Raw genomic sequence first — 18,151 nt, 5'->3', positions numbered from 1 at the left:
TAATACTTATCATTCTTTTCTTCTGTTTACTTTGAATTAAATTACCCTTCTTTTTCTAGTTTCCTAAGATTGAATCTTAGGAAATTCAGTTCAGTCAAATTTCCTGATTCCTAATGAATCTTAGATTATGGATTTTATATCTTTCTTCTTTTCTAATAAACATATTCAGTGCCATGAATTTCCTTCTAAGCACTACTTTTGTTCCATCTGATAATTTTGACAAGTTGTCCTTTCACTTTTATTTAATTAAAAATATTTTAAAATTTATCTTGCGATTTCTTCTTTGATCTACATGAATTAAGAAGCATGCTGTTTAATCTACATGTATTTTGGATTGTCCAGTTATCTTTCCATTACTGAAACTTCTAGTTTAATTCCATTGCAGTCTGAGAACAGACACTGCATGATTTCTAACCTTTTAAATTTATTTGGATGAATTTTGTGACCCAGAATGTGGTATATCTTGGTGAATGTTCTATGTGACCATGGGAAAAAATGTGTATTCTCATTTGTTGGATGAAGTAGTCTATTGATGGGATTGTTCATTGGCTGTGAGGTTACTTGCCTAAAGTTAGAGTTGTGCAGCTTATATATTAGTAAACCAGGTTATTAGTTACTGTGGTTTGGTTCATCTCTAACCACTTGCTCAGCTTTGGCTTTTTTCTCTGCTTCTCCATGTCACTGGGCACATGGTCCTTCTGGTGGAAGATCTGTCAGTATAGGGATCTGGGAAGGCGATGACACCTGAGTCCTGGGAGAAGGACATCGAGAGGGCAGGTCTGAGTTCACATCCTGCCTTAGCCACTTACTAGCAACATGGCCTTGGGAAAAGCGCTGTGACCATTCTGATTCTTATCCTGTCTCAGATGGTATATCCAGTGCCATATAGAGTGGCTGATGATGCTGAAATGAGGTGATGCACAAAAAGCATGAACACGACGCATCCTAGTTATTATCCTAAGAAAAGCAGAAGGGTTAGATTAGGGGGACAGACCTTGAGTTCCAGACTGATTACCAGTGTTTGGGGATTTATTTATCTCTGGCCTGAGGCAGTCACTAAACAGAAGTACTAGGGGAGGGATCTGGGTGTGAGCTATCTATTCAGTTCAGTTCAGTTCAGTCGCTCAGTCGTGTCCGACTCTTTGCAACCCCATGAATCACAGCACGCCAGGCCTCCCTGTCCATCACCAACTCCCGGAGTTCACTCAAACTCATGTCCGTCGAGTCAGTGATGCCACCCAGCCATCTCATCCTCTGTCGTCCCCTTCTCCTCCTGCCCCCAGTCCCTCCCAGCATCAGGGTCTTTTCCAATGAGTCAACTCTTCGCATGAGGTGGCCAAAGGACTGGAGTTTCAGCTTTAGCATCAGTCCTTCCAAAGAACACCCAGGACTGATCCTTTAGGAAGTACTGGTTGGATCTCCTTGCAGTCCAAGGGACTCTCAAGAGTCTTCTCCAACACCACAGTTCAAAAGCATCAATTCTTCGGCGCTCAGCCTTCTTCACAGTCCAACTCTCACATCCATACATGACCACTGGAAAAACCATAGCCTTGACTAGACGGACCTTTGTTGGCAAATTAATGTCTCTGCTTTTGAATATGTTATCTAGGTTGGTCATAACTTTCCTTCCAAGGAGTAAGCGTCTTTTAATTTCATGGCTGCAATCAACATCTGCAGTGATTTTGGAGCTTAAAAAAACAAAGTCTGACACTGTTTCCACTGTTTCCCCATCTATTTCCCATGAAGTGATGGGACCAGATGCCATGATCTTCGTTTTCTGAATGTTAAGCTTTAAGCCAACTTTTTCACTCTTCTCTTTCACTTTCATCAAGAGGCTTTTTAGTTCCTCTTCACTTTCTGCCATAAAGGTGGTGTCATCTGCATATCTGAGGTTATTGATATTTCTCCCAGCAATCTTGATTCCAGCTTGTGCTTCTTCCAACCCAGCATTTCTCATGATGTACTCTGCATAGAAGTTAAATAAGCAGGTTGACAATATACAGCCTTGATGTACTCCTTTTCCTATTTGGAATCAGTCTGTTGTTCCACGTCCAGTTCTAACTGTTGCTTCCTGACCTGCATATAGATTTCTCAAGAGGCAGGTCAGGTGGTCTGGTATTCCCATCTCTTTCAGAATTTTCCACAGTTTATTTTGATCCACACAGTCAAGGGCTTTGGCATAGTCAATAAAGCAGAAATAGATGTTTTTCTGAAACTCTCTTGCATTTTCAATGATCCAGCGAATGTTGGCAATTTGATCTCTGGTTCCTCTGCCTTTTCTAAAACCAGCTTGAACATCTGGAAGTTCACGGTTCACGTATTGCTGAAGCCTGGCTTGGAGAATTTTGAGCATTACTTTACTAGCATGTGAGATGAGTGCAATTGTGCGGTAGTTTGAGCATTCTTTGGCATTGCCTTTCTTTGGGATTGGAATGAAAACTGACCTTTTCCAGTCCTGTGGCCACTGCTGAGTTTTCCAAATTTGCTGGCATATTGAGTGCCATGAGGAGATACCCATTGTCCAAGGTAAGAGAAACCCAAGTAAGATGGTAGGTGTTGCGAGAGGGCATCAGAGGGCAGACACACTGAAACCATAATCACAGAAAACTAGCCAATCTGATCACACGGACCACAGCCTTGTCTAACTCAAGGAAACTAAGCCATGCCCGTGGGGCAACCGAAGATGGGCGGGTCATGGTGGAGAGATCTGACGGAATGTGGTTCACTGGAGAAGGGAATGGCAAACCACTTCAGTATTCTTGCCTTGAGAACCCCATGAACAGTATGAAAAGGCAAAATGATAGGATACTGAAAGAGGAACTCCCCAAGTCAGTAGGTGCCCAATATGCTACTGGAGATCAGTGGAGAAATAACTCCAGAAAGAATGAAGGGATGGAGCCAAAGCAAAAACAATACCCAGCTGTGGATGTGACTGGTGATAGAAGCAAGGTCCAATGCTGTAAAGAGCAATATTGCATAGGAACCTGGAATGTCAGGTCCATGAATCAAGGCAAATTGGAAGTGGTCAAACAGGAGATGGCAAGAGTGAACGCTGACATTCTAGGAATCAGCGATCTAAAATGGACTGGAATGGGTGAATTTAACTCAGATGACCATTATATCTACTACTCTAGGCAGGAATCCCTTAGAATAAATGGAGTAGCCATCATGGTCAACAAAACAGTCTGAAATGCAGTACTTGGATGCAATATCAAAAACGACAGAATGATCTTTGTTTCCAATGCAAACCATTCAATAGCACAGTAATCCAAGCCTATGCCCCAACCAGTAAAACTGAAGAAGCTGAAGTTAAACGGTTCTATGAAGACCTACAAGACCTTTTAGAACTAACACCCCAAAAAGATGTCCTTTTCATTATAGGGGACTGGAATGCAAAAGTAGGAAGTCAAGAAACACCTGGAGTAACAGGAAAATTTGGCCTTGGAGTACGGAATGAAGCAGGGCAAAGGCTAATAGAGTTTTGCCAAGAGAACGCACTGGTCATAGCAAACACCCTCTTCCAACAACACAAGAGAAGACTCTACACATGGACATCACCTGATGGTCAACACCGAAATCAGATTGATTATATTCTTTGCAGCCGAAGATGGAGAAGCTCTATACAGTCAGCAAAAACAAGACCGTGAGCTGACTGTGGCTCAGATCATGAACTCATTGCCAAATTCAGACTTAAATTGAAAAAGTAGGGAAAACCACTAGACCATTCAGGTATGACCTAAATAAAATCCCTTATGATTATACAGTGGAAGTGAGAAATAGATTTAAGGGACTAGATCTGATAGAGTGCCTGATGAACTATGGACGGAGGTTCATGACATTGTACAGGAGACAGGGATCAAGACCATCCCCATGGAAAAGAAATGCAAAAAAGCAAAATGGCTGTCTGGGGAGGCCTTACAAATAGCTGTGAAAAGAAGAGAAGCAAAAAGCAAAGGAGAAAGCATCTGAATGCAGAGTTCCAAAGAATAGCAAAGAGAGATAAGAAAGTCTTCCTCAGCGATCAATGCAAAGAAATAGAGGAAAACAACAGAATGGGAAAGACTAGAGATCTCAAGAAAATTAGAGATACCAAGGGGACATTTCATGCAAAGATGGGCTCGATAAAGGACAGAAATGGTATGGATCTAACAGAAGCAGAAGATACTAAGAAGAGGTGGCGAGAATACACAGAACTGTATAAAAAAGAGCTTCACGACCCAGATAATCACGATGGTGTGATCACTCACCTAGAGCCAGACATCCTGGAATGTGAAGTCAAATGGGCCTTAGAAAGCATCACTACGAACAAAGCTAGTGGAGGTGATGGAATTCCAGTTGAGCTATTATGGTTCATTTTATCACTTTCTGGAAGGACAGAAGTTGAAGGTGACATCAGCTTTCTCCTTAGATGTGTTCAGGCAAATTGTACAGGTCCTTTTATTTTTGTGGTGAAAGGCTGGAAAGTTGAAGAGGAAATTGGGGCAGGGAGCTGTGTGACTCTCAGGTCCTTGGTGACTTTCAGCACCTGCAGGTCTCTGAGCTGTCTGTGTCTGGCCGGGGTGATTATGAGGAATTGAGATCCCTGTGCGCAGCTGACTCAAAGGAGGTCCTCACTCAGCCCTACTCCTTAGGTCTTTAAGACAGAGTATAGGGTCTCTTCCGGCGGTTCCCAGTGGGGAGGGGGGAGGGGAGGCGCTGCTGAGTTGGTGAGGTCAAGCTGAAGAGGGTGAGGGAGGCATGGAGGACTCCAGCGTCATCCTGGGGGAGAAAGAAGTGGGAGGGGGTGAGACAGCAGAGGGGAAGGGGTCCCATCTCAGAGCCACGATCCCACAGCTGATCCCCTACTGACACCACAGTCCCTCTGTCCATCCACCCCACCTCCTCCAACTTCCCTCTCATGCTTTCAGGCCCTAACCGGAGCTGCTTATGTCATTGTTGTGCTCTGGTTTTATATGTTGTCTTAGAAAAAAACAAGGTGTACTGGAGTCAGGTGACCAGGCAGCCAGGGTAGAGAAACGGGCAGGGGCTCCAGCAGTGAGGTCATCTCTAGATCAGGACCAGGGTCTCAGGGGAGGGTGGGTGAGGCAGGGGAGAGAGGAGGATGCTAAGGACACCTGTGGGGGGAGGGGGTGTGGGGAGGAGAAGGAAGACCCAGGTGAGAGCGGGGATGATGGCTGCAGGGCTTACCTTTATTCCCGATGTTCTCATAATTCTCTTCCATGTGTTTGAAGGACTCTCTGAGTGGGAACAGGAGGGCAGTGATGTGTCAGAGTCTGGGCAGAAAAGAGCTACCACCTGCCTCGGGCTGCTCCTCTCACTGGGGGCTCTGTGACCTGCCTGGTCACACTCGGAGATGAAGGCAGAGGTTTGAGGCTCTCAGACGGAGGCTGTCTGGATGGGGATGAGGGGCCATTTGCAGTGTAGCCCCGTCCCTGAGAGCTGACTGGGGTGCACTCTTGTAGAGAAGCAGCTTTATTGAGGGGAGCAGGGAGGAGAAGCAGGAGGGGGTGCCTGTCCTCTGTGGCAGCGCCTGTGTCCAAACTGGAGCGTGAGAACCAGGGAGCTTCTCTCTGGTCCCCTGGGAGACTCCCGAGGAGACGCCATCCGGGGAGGGGTCCCAGGAGGACACTGTCAAGAGTCAGGAAGGCGAGAAAGGAGGAAAGGGCTGTGAGAAGGAAAAGCCTGGACGTGGCAGAGAGGATGAGAAAGGAAAGCGGTGGGTGGTGAGGAGGGTGAGAGGAAAGGAAGAGGAGCCGGGGCCAGAAGAGAGGGAGCCAGGCTGGGGGCCGGAGGGAAGCTGCTCTAAGGAGAGACAGGGCGGAGCAGCCAGAGGCCCCGAGTCACAGGGCAAAGGAGGAGCAAGAAAGGGGACAGAGCATGGAGGAGGCTGGTGTGTTCTGGAAGGATGGTGTTCAAGGGGAAGACAAACCAGGATGAACAGAGGGAAAGGCTGAGACCTGAGGATGGAAGGAGGAAAGGCGGGTGCCAGAGACAGACAAAGGGAGATGTTCTGGGGTAGAGTCAGAGAAAGTGCTGGGGCATGGCTCTGACTGTTTAAGGATCGGGAGCCTCAGAAAGTGAAGAGCCTGGCCTTTGGGGACTTGGGGGGATGTGGATGGAGGTCCAGGAGGGGAGGCCCGTGAAAGGCTCCCTGGTGCTGCGCTTGGGAGGAAACTTCTTGCTCATAAAATAGCACTCCCCACCTCCCCCCCACCCATACTGGAGGACAAGCGCTCACCTGGCTGGGGTCCTGGCTTCAGTCTGCACACCTGTAGGAGGACCAACAGCGAGTCACTGTGCCATCCACGGAGGCCTGTCTCCTCCCTGCTTATCTGCCCCATCCCAGCTGAAACCTCCCTGGGAAGGGCTCAGGACTCAGAGCTGACCTCCTCCTCCCCAGTGGCACCCCGAGGCTGCCTGCACCTGTGCTGCCTTGTCTTCCACACCAGTCAGGAGAGCAGCTCTTCCCGCACCCAGAGCCCTGTCACCCTCTGACACGGTGGTCTTGACCTCCCCCCAATTCAGGCTACCTCAGGTCCACTCAGCCAAATCCTGGACTCATTTTCTTTCCTCTTTCTTTTTAATCACTGCAACTGGGAACTCTGACAGAGCAAACACTAGTATTTTTATGCTCAGCTATCTTTCTGGCTGTCTTCAGTCATCATCCCTCTGTACCTGTACGTGACCTCACTGCACTCTTGTCCTGATGATCCACTCTCTCTCAGGTTACCCAAGCCCCCTGCTGAGCCCTCTCCTCTCCACCTGTGCCCTCCCATGGGCTCCCTGATCCCCTGGGTCGCCCTGTGCTTCTGCCACATTTGTTGACACGTCTCCAATCATGGATGCTCCCTGAGGCAGGGGATACTGTTTGTTGCCCCATATCCACTCTTCCTTGTTCAGTTACAGAAACTTGATTATATCTAGAGTGGCTGGGTGCCCCCCAACAGACAGATGTAGGATCTATAACTAAATCTAACATATAAGGGACTTCCCAAGTAGTCCAGTGGTTAAGAATCTGTCTTCCAATGCAAGGGACACAGGTTCAATCCCTGGGTGGTGGGGGTGGGGTGGGGTGGGGTGCAGGTAACAAATCCCACAAGCTGCACAGGGCACCTAAGCCCGAGTGCCACAAGGAGAAAGCCTGCGGGCCACAACGAAGAACATCCTCCCCCCACCCCCACAAAAAACGACAGCAACCATCATTTAAGTAAAACATTTTTTAAATATCACCAATAAGACATAAGGGGAAGTTGTGGGTAGGACTTGACAAAGGCTCTTTAAAAGGAGGACAGACAGCTGGGGAATAGTCTTTTTGTTCTTTCATCCTGATTGGATTCAGAAATAATGGCTGGAATTCTAGCAGCCATAATGAACCATGAGGTGGCCTTCAGGAGAGAAGCCAAAATGCAGAACAGTGAACAGAAAGGTAGGAATCTCCGTGCTTATGGATGGCAGCTTCTGCTCTCTGGCTCCACATTCTTTTATATGAGGGGGAAAAAGTAAGCTCTGTGTTATTTAACTTAACCATTCCTTCTGGATTTTGGTGCTAACAGTTGTATGCAAATTCTAACCAGTAATTCCTAAATGTTTCTAAACCTGCATGCTTGAATACTGCTGGGGGAAGACATAACTATGTGCAATGATGTTTCTACCCATTTGTGGTTTCTCATCTGAGTTGATCCTCAAATACCATTTTGCATTTCCACAGTGACTATGTCACATTTTCTCTTCATCTCTGACCCTCATCCTCACTCTCAGGAGACAACCACTATGGTTTTCACTCTGCAGAATTAAAAAACCAATTTGTATGTAGTTGAATTTATAAATATTTTTATTTATGACTTTGGATATTTTGTCATACTTAGTCCAGTCATCTTCAACCCATGGTTGTAAAATAGTTTCACCTGCTTTCTACTAGCACTAGGGTTAATTTTTCCTCATTTATATCTTCAATTTTGGTGCAAATTATAAGGCAGGGAGCTAATATTATTCTTTCTCAGCTGTGACTCCAGAAATACTCATTCTTCCTCCTTGATTAGAAATGCTTCCTTTTAACCTACTAAATTCCTGCATATATTTGGATCTGTGTTTACCCTGCTTGATTCTGATTTTTCACTTTTATTCCATTTGTTTACCTATATAATCCAGAATTACATAATTTTAATTGTTGTAGCTTAATTATAAGTGCTCATGCTCATATAGTGCTTACTCTGCAGCAGGATCTATTCTAAATGCCTTTTGTTTGTCATGACAACACCAGGGAAGTACTGTTTTCATTCCCATTTTACCGATCAGTAAGTTCAGGCTCACAGCAGTAGTATTAGTGTGCCAGAGTTTACCAGGCCAGAGTGTGAAGCAGGATTTGGCTGCAGGCATGCCCAATTCTGTGCTTTTCAATCTCTGAGCTTTACAATCTGACAGGGCTCATCACTCACTACAAATTTTAAAAATTATTTATGTACTTATTTTGCTATGCCATGTCTTGTTGCAACAAAAGGGACCTGTGTTTGTCATGCATGATCTTCCCTGTGATGCACTGACTGTCTAGCAGTGCATGGGCTTCAGTAATTCTGGCATGCAGGCTTAGCTGCTCTGCAGCATTTGGGATCTTAGTTCTGCCACCAGGGATCAAACCTGCATCCCCGGCATTGCAAGGCTGATTCTTAACCACTGGACCACTAGGGAAGTCCCCATATTGCAAATTAAAAAAAATATTTCAAATCAGTTTTGGAGTTTGTTGTGGCATAAATAGTTAATGCCTCTTGCCCTGTGGTCTCTTTCATCTGTAAATACATACATCCAAATTTCTGATGGGCATCTCTACTCAGATGCCAAACAAACACAAACCATCCCAAACTCAAGAATCATTCTCTCCCAATCATGGTCCTTGACCTCCTCTGCTCCCTAATTTACTTGGTGATCTCACCATGGCCTCGTTTGCCCAAGTTGGAAACATGGGACTTATTCCCACTCCTTCACCCTCACACCAATGCAATCACCAAGTCATACTGGTTTTCTCTCTTAAACTTTTCCAGGATCTGGCCTCTCCCTCCATGCACACAGACACGGTAGGTCCCAAATTTGATAGCACATGAATGCCACCTGAGGAGGTCACTAAAAATTCAGATTCCCAAGCTCAGACCCCAGGTCCAGCAGGAACTTGCATTTTAACTGAGCACCCCTGGTCATCTCGTGCAGTAGGTTCTGAGAAACACCGAGCTGGGAATCTTGGGGAGAGGTTAGGGGTCCCGGACCACTTACCTTTGCTTCTCTTCCACCCGAGGTACACAGTCAGTCCCATGATTGGGATCTTGAGCAACACAACGCTGGCCAGCACCAACCCGACTATAGCTTCCATGGTCAGGGACCACAACTTGGAACTCTTTTTGCCCTCTGAGCCCCTGAGGCCAGCTCTGGTGGTGGTGGTGGCAGGACCCCAGGTGGTTGTCTTGCTGCCTGAAAAATATGCAAATTCTTCACTAAAGGGCTGGAGGTATCTGGGTGAAGCTGTCACATCTTGTTCCTTAGTTTGGGGAAAGGGGGGAGTGGGGAGCAGGTCTCTGAAGCTCTCCCACAGGGAGCTGAGTAACAAGAGGTGACAATGGAAGCTCTGAATCCTCTTCACATCTTTAAAATCCTGACTCTACCACTGATCAGTGCTATGACCTCAGAACCTCATTTTACCACCTACTCATAGGTGAACTAAATCACAGGATAAAAAATTATTTATTGTGGTAAAAGACACATAACATGAAAATTACTATTTTAACCATATTTAACTGTATAGTTCAGTGGCATTAAGTACATTCACACTATTGTACAAGTCTCACCTCCATCCATCTCCTGAATTTTTCACCTTCATAAACTGAAGCTCTGTCCCCCAATTCCCCTTCCCCCCAGCCCCTGCCCCAGCAGTCTTCTTTCTGATTCTGTGAATATGACTGTTCTAGGGACCTCCTGTAAGTGGAATCAAACAGTATTTGTCTGTACCTAATGTATACTGGAATGCATTTCTAAGGTTAACTTAATTTCTAAGTCCTACAGACAGATTGTACCTCTTTTAATAGACAATTTAAAAATTACTTAATACCCCACTAAAGGGAAGAAAATCCCAAGTTCCAGTGAAGTCTTCCAGTTAGTGTGGACCAAATTCATGTCCACTCTTATTAGAAATTAATAATAAAAGTGTAAATACCATCCCTCAACTAAGATTTTCAAATTTAAATATTATTTAATTTTACTAACATATCAGATAATATCAGTGATAGGAATGCAAGTTAAAACCCTACAAAACTAAAGCTTCTATACACTTTCATTATTTTAAATGTGAAGATGCTTTAAATGAATGAAAGATTAGTATCCAAGAAACGAGTAACGAAAATAGTGAGGAGGCAGCTCTAAGGACACTTGTAGTTTGAAAGTAATGAAAACCTATACTGGATACATATTTAAGGAAATAGAACAGCAGAAGGAATGAAAAATGCAGGAGGCACTTAGAGAAAAACAAACCAGAAAGAAGATAAGACTCATAAATCTAACAGTGTCAAAAGAGTATTGAAATCATACATGCATTGAGAAAATCATTGAGAAATCTACAAAGCTCTGTGAAATGGCTGATTTTCTAAGACAAAAATTGAAAAGAATTAAAAAGTAGTAAACTTTAATGGGCAGACAAAGAAGAAATTGAGGACAGTTTTAAAGAACTACCTTTTGTAGAGAATTCAGCTCAGAAGGTTTAATGGCTAAATTCTTGTGAAAATTCAAGGAGTGAATAATTCCCAGACAGAAGGTTCCAGAACATAGAAAAATGATGCAATTCTAATTCCAGAACTTCCAGATGTACAAGCTGGGTTTTGAGGAGGAAGATCATGGAGAAAGCAAGGGAGTTCCAGAAAAACAGCTTCTTCAGGTTCATTGACTAACTAAAGCCTTTGACTGTGTGGATCACAACTAACTGTGGAAAATTCTTATAGAGATGGGAGTTCCAGGTCACCTTACCTGTCTCTCAGAAACCTGTGTGCGGGTCTAGGAGGAACAGTTAGAACCTGACATGGAACAAATTGACTGGTTTGGAAAAATTGGAAAGGAGCACGACAAGGCTATGTAGTGTTACCCTCCTTATTTAACTTATATGCAGAGTACATCATATGAAATGCCGGGCTGGATGAAGCACAAGCTGGAATCAAGATCGCTGGGAGAAATATCAACAACCTCAGATATGCAGATACTATCACTCTAATGGCATTAAGTGCAGCGCCTGGAGGGCTGCAGTCCATGGGGTAGCTGCGGGTCGGACGCGACTGAGCGACTTCACTTTCACTTTTCACTTTCATGCATTGGAGAGGGAAATGGCAACCCACTCCAGTGTTCTTGCCTGGAGAATCCCAGGGACAGGGGAGCTTGGTGGGCTGCCGTCTATGGGGTCGCACAGAGTCGGACATGGCTGGGGCGACTTAGCAGCAGTAGCAGCAGCAATGAGGATGAATGAAAGACAAGAATGAAAAAGCTGGCTTGAAACTCAATATTAAAAAATCTAAGATCATGGCATCTGGTCCCATCACTTCATGGCAAACAAAAGGAGAAAAAATGAGAGCAGTGATAGATTTTATTTTCCTGGGCTCCAAAATCACTGTGGATGGTGACTGCAGCCATGAAGTGAAATTTCCTTCCTTGCTCCTTGGAAGGATAGCTATGACAAACCTAGATAGCATATTAAAAAGCAGAGATGTCACTTTGCTGCAAAGGTCTGTATGGTCAAAGCTATGATTTTTCCAGTAGTCGTGTACAGATGTGAGAGCTGGATCATAAAGTAGGCTGAGCAGTGAACAATTGACACTTTTGAACTATGGTGTTGGAGAAGACTCTTGAGAGTCCCTTGGACTGCAAGGAGATCAAGCCAGTCAGTCCTAAAGGAAATTAAGCCTGAATATTCATTGTAAGGACTGATGCTTAAGTTGAAGCTCCAAATACTTTGGGCCCCTCACCTGATGCAAAGAGCCAACTCACTGGAAAAGACCCTGGTGCTGGGAAAGATTGAAGGCGGGAGGAGATAGGGGTGGCAGAGGATAAAATGGCTAGATAGCATGAGTGACTCAATGGACATGAATCTGAGCAAACTATGGGAGAAGAGTGGAGTGCCGGGGTCCAGCCCCGGTGGATCCAGGGAATTCGAAGCAGGGACGGCGTCGGCGAAGATCAGGAAACAACTGCTTAATTAAACTTTAATTAAGGATATAAAGAGTAATAGAATAAGGATAGCTCAGTGAGGAAATTCAGTGGAGAAAAGAGGCTGAAATAAGGATAGCTCAGTGAGGAAATTCAGTGGAGAAAAAAGGCTGAATAATTCAGCCAGAAGGTGAGAGAAAGAACGACATGGGGAGACCAAGTTTCGGTGAACAAGGCCCGCACTTCATTTTCCAAAGTAGTTTTTAATACCTTAAGTTATGCATAGAGGATAATGGGGGAAGGGGTAGAGTCCTGCAGCAAGCCAGGCTTTCTTCCAGCAAACTTATCATATGCAAAAGCTTAGGTGATTTGCATCATCTTCTGGCCCGGAGGCCTGTTAACATTTTAAGACCCTTTCTTCAGAAAACTTACTTTTCTCTAAAGGTGATTGGTCAGGAGCCACCCTCCAAAAGCATTAGATAAAGTTGCATTCCTACAGAGCAAAGGTGTGGTGGGCTATAACAAGAAAAAGAATTAACTCAAGGGTCCCAGGTTACAAACATTAAAGCTACTACTTACACCAATTATATTAATCAATACACTGCCAGGGACACAGCAGGTAAAGGATATGGAAACTTAGCAGCAAACATTGGCCCAACAAGTGAAAATCCCTTCACCAATACAATTTCTAATCAATCTTTTAACTGCTCAAAGAATCTGTATTTAGACAGTTTAGAACATCTCATGCCTCTCACAGTTGGGAGGCTCTGAACAATCACATGTGGCCGGAAAAACCTATTCAGGCAGGCTAGAGGACTTCCAAAGGAGTTTGTAGGTTGAAACACTGTCACACCCAGGAATTATTAACTGGAGCTGTAAGCTAACTCTTTTTTCAGAGAGAGGTAGTGGGGGACAGCCCCCCGTAAAGTCAGAGGTGTAGGTGAAAGCACAAAGCAGAAAGTAGGCAGACTCTGGTTTGGGGGGGTAGATGCTCGAGAATTTCCAGGGGAACTCCTGAGGCTTGATCCCGCCTTTGCGTATGCCAAGCCTCCTTCCTCGTAACCTTTGCCACGGGCGGAGCTCGCTCTGGCTAGCTACAGTCCATGAGGTTGAAAAGAGTCAGACTCCTCTAAGTTACTGGACAGCAACAAAAACATAAACGTTATGCTAATCTGCCATCATAATCTGGACTGCTTCATACCCTCCTTCAGGGATATTCAGTTCAGCTCAGTTGCTCAGTCGTGTCCGACACTTGGCAATCCCATGGACTGCAGCACGCCAAGCTTCCCTGTCCATCAGCAACTCCCGGAGCTTACTCAAACTCATGTCCATCAAGTCGGTGATGCCATCCAACCATCTCATCCTCTGTCATCCCCTTCTCCTCCTGCTTTCAATCTTTCCCAGCAGGGATATTAGGGGTTCACATTTATGACCCTTTAAGGGGGTTTGTAGCATGAATTGCTTTCCTCCTGGTTGTCCCCATTGCTAGCTTAGGGTTTAACTCCTGTGATCTCCTGAGTGAGTTACATACATCTATTTCCAGCTTCCCAATTTTGTTTTTGTCCTCCTAGATCACAAATTTTTTGTTGTTGCTGGTTTTTGTCTTAAAAACTCCCTTCGCTGTCATTCATTAGATTTTGAGAGGGAGTGGAGATAAATATGTGCATATAACTCTCCATCTTGGTCAAAACGTATGCTTTACTTTCACAACTTAAATTATAAAAAGTAAACATTCAAAAGATAATGTTACACACTAATAATAAAAACAAAGAATGGAGAGGAAGTTAGGGAATTAGAAAAGGAAGAAGAGGGATCTAAGGAGGCCAAAAACCTCTCAGAAAAGGTCATTTAAGGAAATATGGAGAAGACACAGGAAATATTAATTCAAGGCTGTCTCAGTGAATTCAGATTCTGAGTCACTATCTGTTTGCTTTGAAATCAGCATAGTGGTCAAGAAGGGGCAGTCGTTTTCCAAGGGAGGAGTCTGAGAGAGTGCCCTTCCCAGGCCAGAGCCATCATCCCTGGTGGACACTGTTTAGAATTTCCAGCACAAGTGATTATTAAAGCAAACTATCTTAGTCAATCACTAGTTTTCTAAAAAGTTATAGACAACAACCCCCTTACTGCCTGTGACTGTCAGAGAGGACCCCACCCCCGTTGCTCTGGAGACAAATAAATTGAGGTTAAATAAATTGAGGTTCAAGTTCCGACAGCCCACTGAGTGACAGAGGGAGATCTGTTAATGCAACACATCCATTGTTAGGTTAAAAATACTCAGGACAACGAGATGACAGGTCAGTAGGTGAGGTTGAGAGGCTCATGGTTTAGAGAAGAGGTTCTGGGATTAAACTGGGGTCAAACCCCGCCTGCACCAGGAGTGACGGGGCAGGTGTTTGCTGTCCGAGGACGACAGCAGGACCAACTGTTACATAGGGTCATGGGGAAGGTCAGCTGGGGCGATGCTGCCAAGGTGTCCCGCCGGGATGCAGGGCACAGTCAGGGGAGCTGCTGGGACTGCTGCCTCGTCATGACCAGGACAGAGGGGCACGGTCAGGGTGGACACAGGGACAGGGTGACTGGAACCACATGGGGGGGTGGTGGTAAGAGAGGGAAGGAGGTAAAGGGGATGGAAGAAGGGAGAAAGAGAAGGAAAGCGAGGAGAGATAAACCGAGGGAAGGATGGTTGAACTGATGTTCTGGGGTTCAGAGCAGAGAAGGAAGGGGAGATGGGAAAAGGTGATGGGGCACGGGGCCCCTCGGCACCTGCTGTGTGTGTGGGCTGAGCTCATGGCTGGGGGGACAGACATGGGGCAGCTGAGGCTCCACACAGGACTCAGGACAAAGGGGAGGAGCCACACCCTGAGGATGTCAAGTCACCTGGAGGACGTGGGGTGAGGTCAGGGGGCTGGGTGGAGCCCAGCTTGGAGCAGGAAGGGAGGACAGCTGGGAGCACAGAGGGTGCAGGATCTGGGGTAGGGGAGGGGCTGGATCTGGAGGGCAGAGAGGGAGATGGGCAAGGGAGGTGGTCCAGGGTTGGGGAAGATTAAGGTGAAAAGGGTAAAGTTGGCAGAGCCCTGGGGAGGAGAGGGGAGAAGGGAGAGGAGTTTGAGAGAAGAGTCAGAAGGAGGGGCCTAAGCCACATCTAGGGCTGAGGCACCAGTGGCCTCCAAGAGCCTCAGGCAGGACAGCTGGACTCACGGGGGGTGATGGTGAGTTTGGTCCCCTCGATGGACTGCCACTCCTTCTTGCCATCTCTCAGTGTGTCCAACTGCACCCGGCAGAAGTACACAGACTCGTCCTCCCTCCGCAGGTTTGAGATCCAGAGGGAGCCGTTCTTCTCAGGCTCTGCCCAGTTCAGGATGAGCCGGTTCTTGAAATTCTTGTGGGTGAACAGAGGGGTCATGTTGTAGATGAACTCCCCATGGTAGTGTTTCCATCTCCAGGATATTCTCATGTTGGGATCCTTGGCTAATTCCCAGGGGTGAGAGAAGGAGAAGGGGATGAGGATGGAGCCACCCTCAGGGGCTGAGAGATCCCTTGGTTGCTTCATCTCATGGTGTTGCTGTGAATTTCTTTGTGCCCGGTGACCTAGAGGAGGGAGGGAGAGACTCTGAAGCCACCAGGAGAGACACAGAAGGTGACCCCACCATCGGGCACCCTCACCTGCAGGGGGACGTGCGACGGGGTAGGACTGGCCCTCTGGCCTGCGTGATACCCTCTCCAGGCTTGGGGCAGGCAGGAGGGTGAGGGGTTGGGGGACCCAGCACTGTGGGACCCGCCCTTTATTTGTTGGGGGTGGGAGGCCTGGCCAGCTACCCCAGGGGACCCTTCTACACACACCCAGCCACAGCTCCTCCCTGGGGTCCCTGGCAGAGCAGGACAGTTCCGGCCACTCACCAGCCTGCAGAGACGCCAGCAGCAGCAGCAGGGGCAGCAGCAGGGGCAGCCCCATGGCCTTGCCCTCCTCCCGGGTGAGAAGACAGGCAGAGCCCTCAAGGCCAGACAGGAGGCCTTGGGGGGCCCCTGGGAGTCTCAGCACCAGGAGTGAGGACTAGGCTCCTTCAGAGGACAGAGGAGGTAGGGGCCTTCCCCAAACCCGCCCACCCTGACAGTGATGGGCACTTCCTTTATCAACCTGGCTTCTTCTTTTCCTTTATTGCAAAAGGGCCTCCCTGTGGTCAGTGCAAAGGGAGCCATGATCTGGGGCTCCCCGCCCCCGTCTTCACGCTGAGGGGCTGGTCCTGACCTGCGCCTGCTGGGCCTCCTCCCTGCTCAGCTCCTGCCTCCCCGCCCTCACATCTCCCTGGCAGTCAGCCTCTGTGTCTCTCCTTGTCTCTGCTTCTCTGAGTGTCTCTCTCCTTCCGAGGGAAGGGACAGCAGCAGGACCAGCTGAGGCTCCTTTAGGGAGAGATGGGGGCCGAGTCCCTGCCCAGCTGCAGCCCCACAGGGAGGAGCAGGGGGGAGCCGCTGGTGGTCAAGCTCAGCCCCCCTCAGACACGGGGGCAGCAGCCCGCTCTGGGCCCCTCTCCCTCCAGGCAGGAGCTCCCTGCCGTGACTCCCTCTCTCAGTCTTCAGGCAGAACCAAGGCCCACGGCCAGGACTCCCAGAGTGGGACCAGCACTTGAGCTCCAGTCCTGCTGAGCCCACAGAACCGTCTGCTCCCTCTGGAAGCTTCCTCCTGGTCCCACCTCAGAATCTCTGGGTCTCACCTTCTGAGAGCAGAGCTCTGGGAGGTGACTCCCAGGAGGCTGTCGTTAATAACACTCCTAAGGAATCTATCTGCAGCTGTGAGTCCCTGGCTCATCCAGGGCCTTCCCTGGACAAAGGGGAGGAAGGTCAGAGCAGTCATGGGTCATCCTGACGACAGTCCCTGGGATCATCTCTGAGGGAGACATTGCCAGCTGTGACTGGTGGTGGGTGGGGTGAGAGACTGGGGGCTGGTGATCTTGGTGACCCCAGGGCTGCCTGTGAAGGAGGCTCCACTCACCACCTCCACGATGCACTTGGCATTGCATACTGAATGGACCATGGTGGTGGGAAGACACGGTTTTGACTTCCTTTCTCCTTTTCTCAGTTCCTCTCACCCAGTCCTAGTAGTTTTTTCCACACTTCTCTCATGGCCAGGCAGGCAGCTGTGCTATCTCTATGTACCTGTGTTTCCAGGCGGGAGAGGACAGATTCTGTGCTTCCATGGAACCCTCTTATCTGACTCAAGCCCTAAACATGCATTTTCTCACTTCCAGCTTTAGGACATTCTTTGGTTCAGTTCAGTTCAGTTCAGTCGCTCAGTCGTGTCCGACTCTTTGCGACCCCATGAATCGCAGCCTGCCAGGCCTCCCTGTCCATCACAAACTCCCGGAGTTCACTCAGACTCAAGTCCATCGAGTCAGTGATGCCATCCAGCCATCTCATCCTCTGTCGTCCCCTTCTCCTCCTGCCCTCAATCCCTCCCAGCATCAGAGTCTTTTCCAATGAGTCAGCTCTTCACATGAGGTGGCCAAAGTACTGGACTTTCAGCTTCAGCATCATTCCTTCCAAAGAAATCCTAGGGCTGATCTTCTTCAGAATGGACTGGTTGGATCTCCTTGCAGTCCAAGGGACTCTCAAGAGTCTTCTCCAACACCACAGTTCAAAAGCATCAATTCTTCAGCGCTCAGCCTTCTTCACAGTCCAACTCTCACATCCATACATGACCACAGGAAAAACCATAGCCTTGACTGGATGGGCCTTTGTTGGCAAAGTAATGTTTCTGCTTTTGAATATGCTATCTAGGTTGGTCATAACTTTCCTTCCAAGGAGTAAGCGTTTTTTAATTTCATGTCTGCAGTCACCATCTGCAGTGATTTTGGAGCTCAAAAAAATAAAGTCTGACACTGTTTCCACTGTTTCCCCATCTATTTCCCATGAAGTGATGGGACCGGATGCCATGATCTTCGTTTTCTGAATGTTGAGCTTTAAGCCAACTTTTTCACTCTCCACTTTCACT

At 47.3% G+C, this 18,151-nt stretch overlaps 1 protein-coding gene across 1 annotated transcript; it reads right to left on the bottom strand.

Annotated features, from left to right (window-relative positions):
- Positions 1–1,011: 1,011 nt before the first annotated feature.
- LOC617785 (paired immunoglobulin-like type 2 receptor alpha) lies at positions 1,012–16,211 on the bottom strand. Its single transcript, XM_002698137.7, has 6 exons — positions 16,063–16,211; positions 15,364–15,753; positions 9,262–9,456; positions 6,239–6,269; positions 5,188–5,237; positions 1,012–4,758 (listed from the first exon to the last, which is right to left on the bottom strand). The coding sequence occupies exons 1-6, from the start codon at positions 16,115–16,117 to the stop codon at positions 4,754–4,756; spliced, it is 726 nt and encodes a 241-aa protein (XP_002698183.1). The 5' UTR covers positions 16,118–16,211; the 3' UTR covers positions 1,012–4,753.
- Positions 16,212–18,151: the final 1,940 nt, after the last annotated feature.

The sequence above is a fragment of the Bos taurus genome, chromosome 25 (genome assembly GCF_002263795.3).
Source record: "Bos taurus isolate L1 Dominette 01449 registration number 42190680 breed Hereford chromosome 25, ARS-UCD2.0, whole genome shotgun sequence".
NCBI classification, from domain to species: Eukaryota; Metazoa; Chordata; class Mammalia; order Artiodactyla; family Bovidae; genus Bos; species Bos taurus.
The sequence above is the reverse complement of the archived record's forward strand: the minus strand, read 5'-3'. Positions and strand labels throughout refer to the sequence as shown.

What these genes read in the sequence shown, in the direction of transcription:
- LOC617785 (XM_002698137.7), bottom strand. Translation starts at nt 16,117, where the DNA reads ATGGGGCTGCCCCTGCTGCTGCCCCTGCTGCTGCTGCTGGCGTCTCTG. An exon ending in CAAACTCACCATCACCCCCC is followed by an intron (nt 9,457 to 15,363) that starts GTGAGTCCAGCT and finishes CATATTTTTCAG; the next exon opens with GCAGCAAGACAACCACCTGG. An exon ending in GAAGCCAGGACCCCAGCCAG is followed by an intron (nt 5,238 to 6,238) that starts GTGAGCGCTTGT and finishes GTTCCCACTCAG; the next exon opens with AGAGTCCTTCAAACACATGG.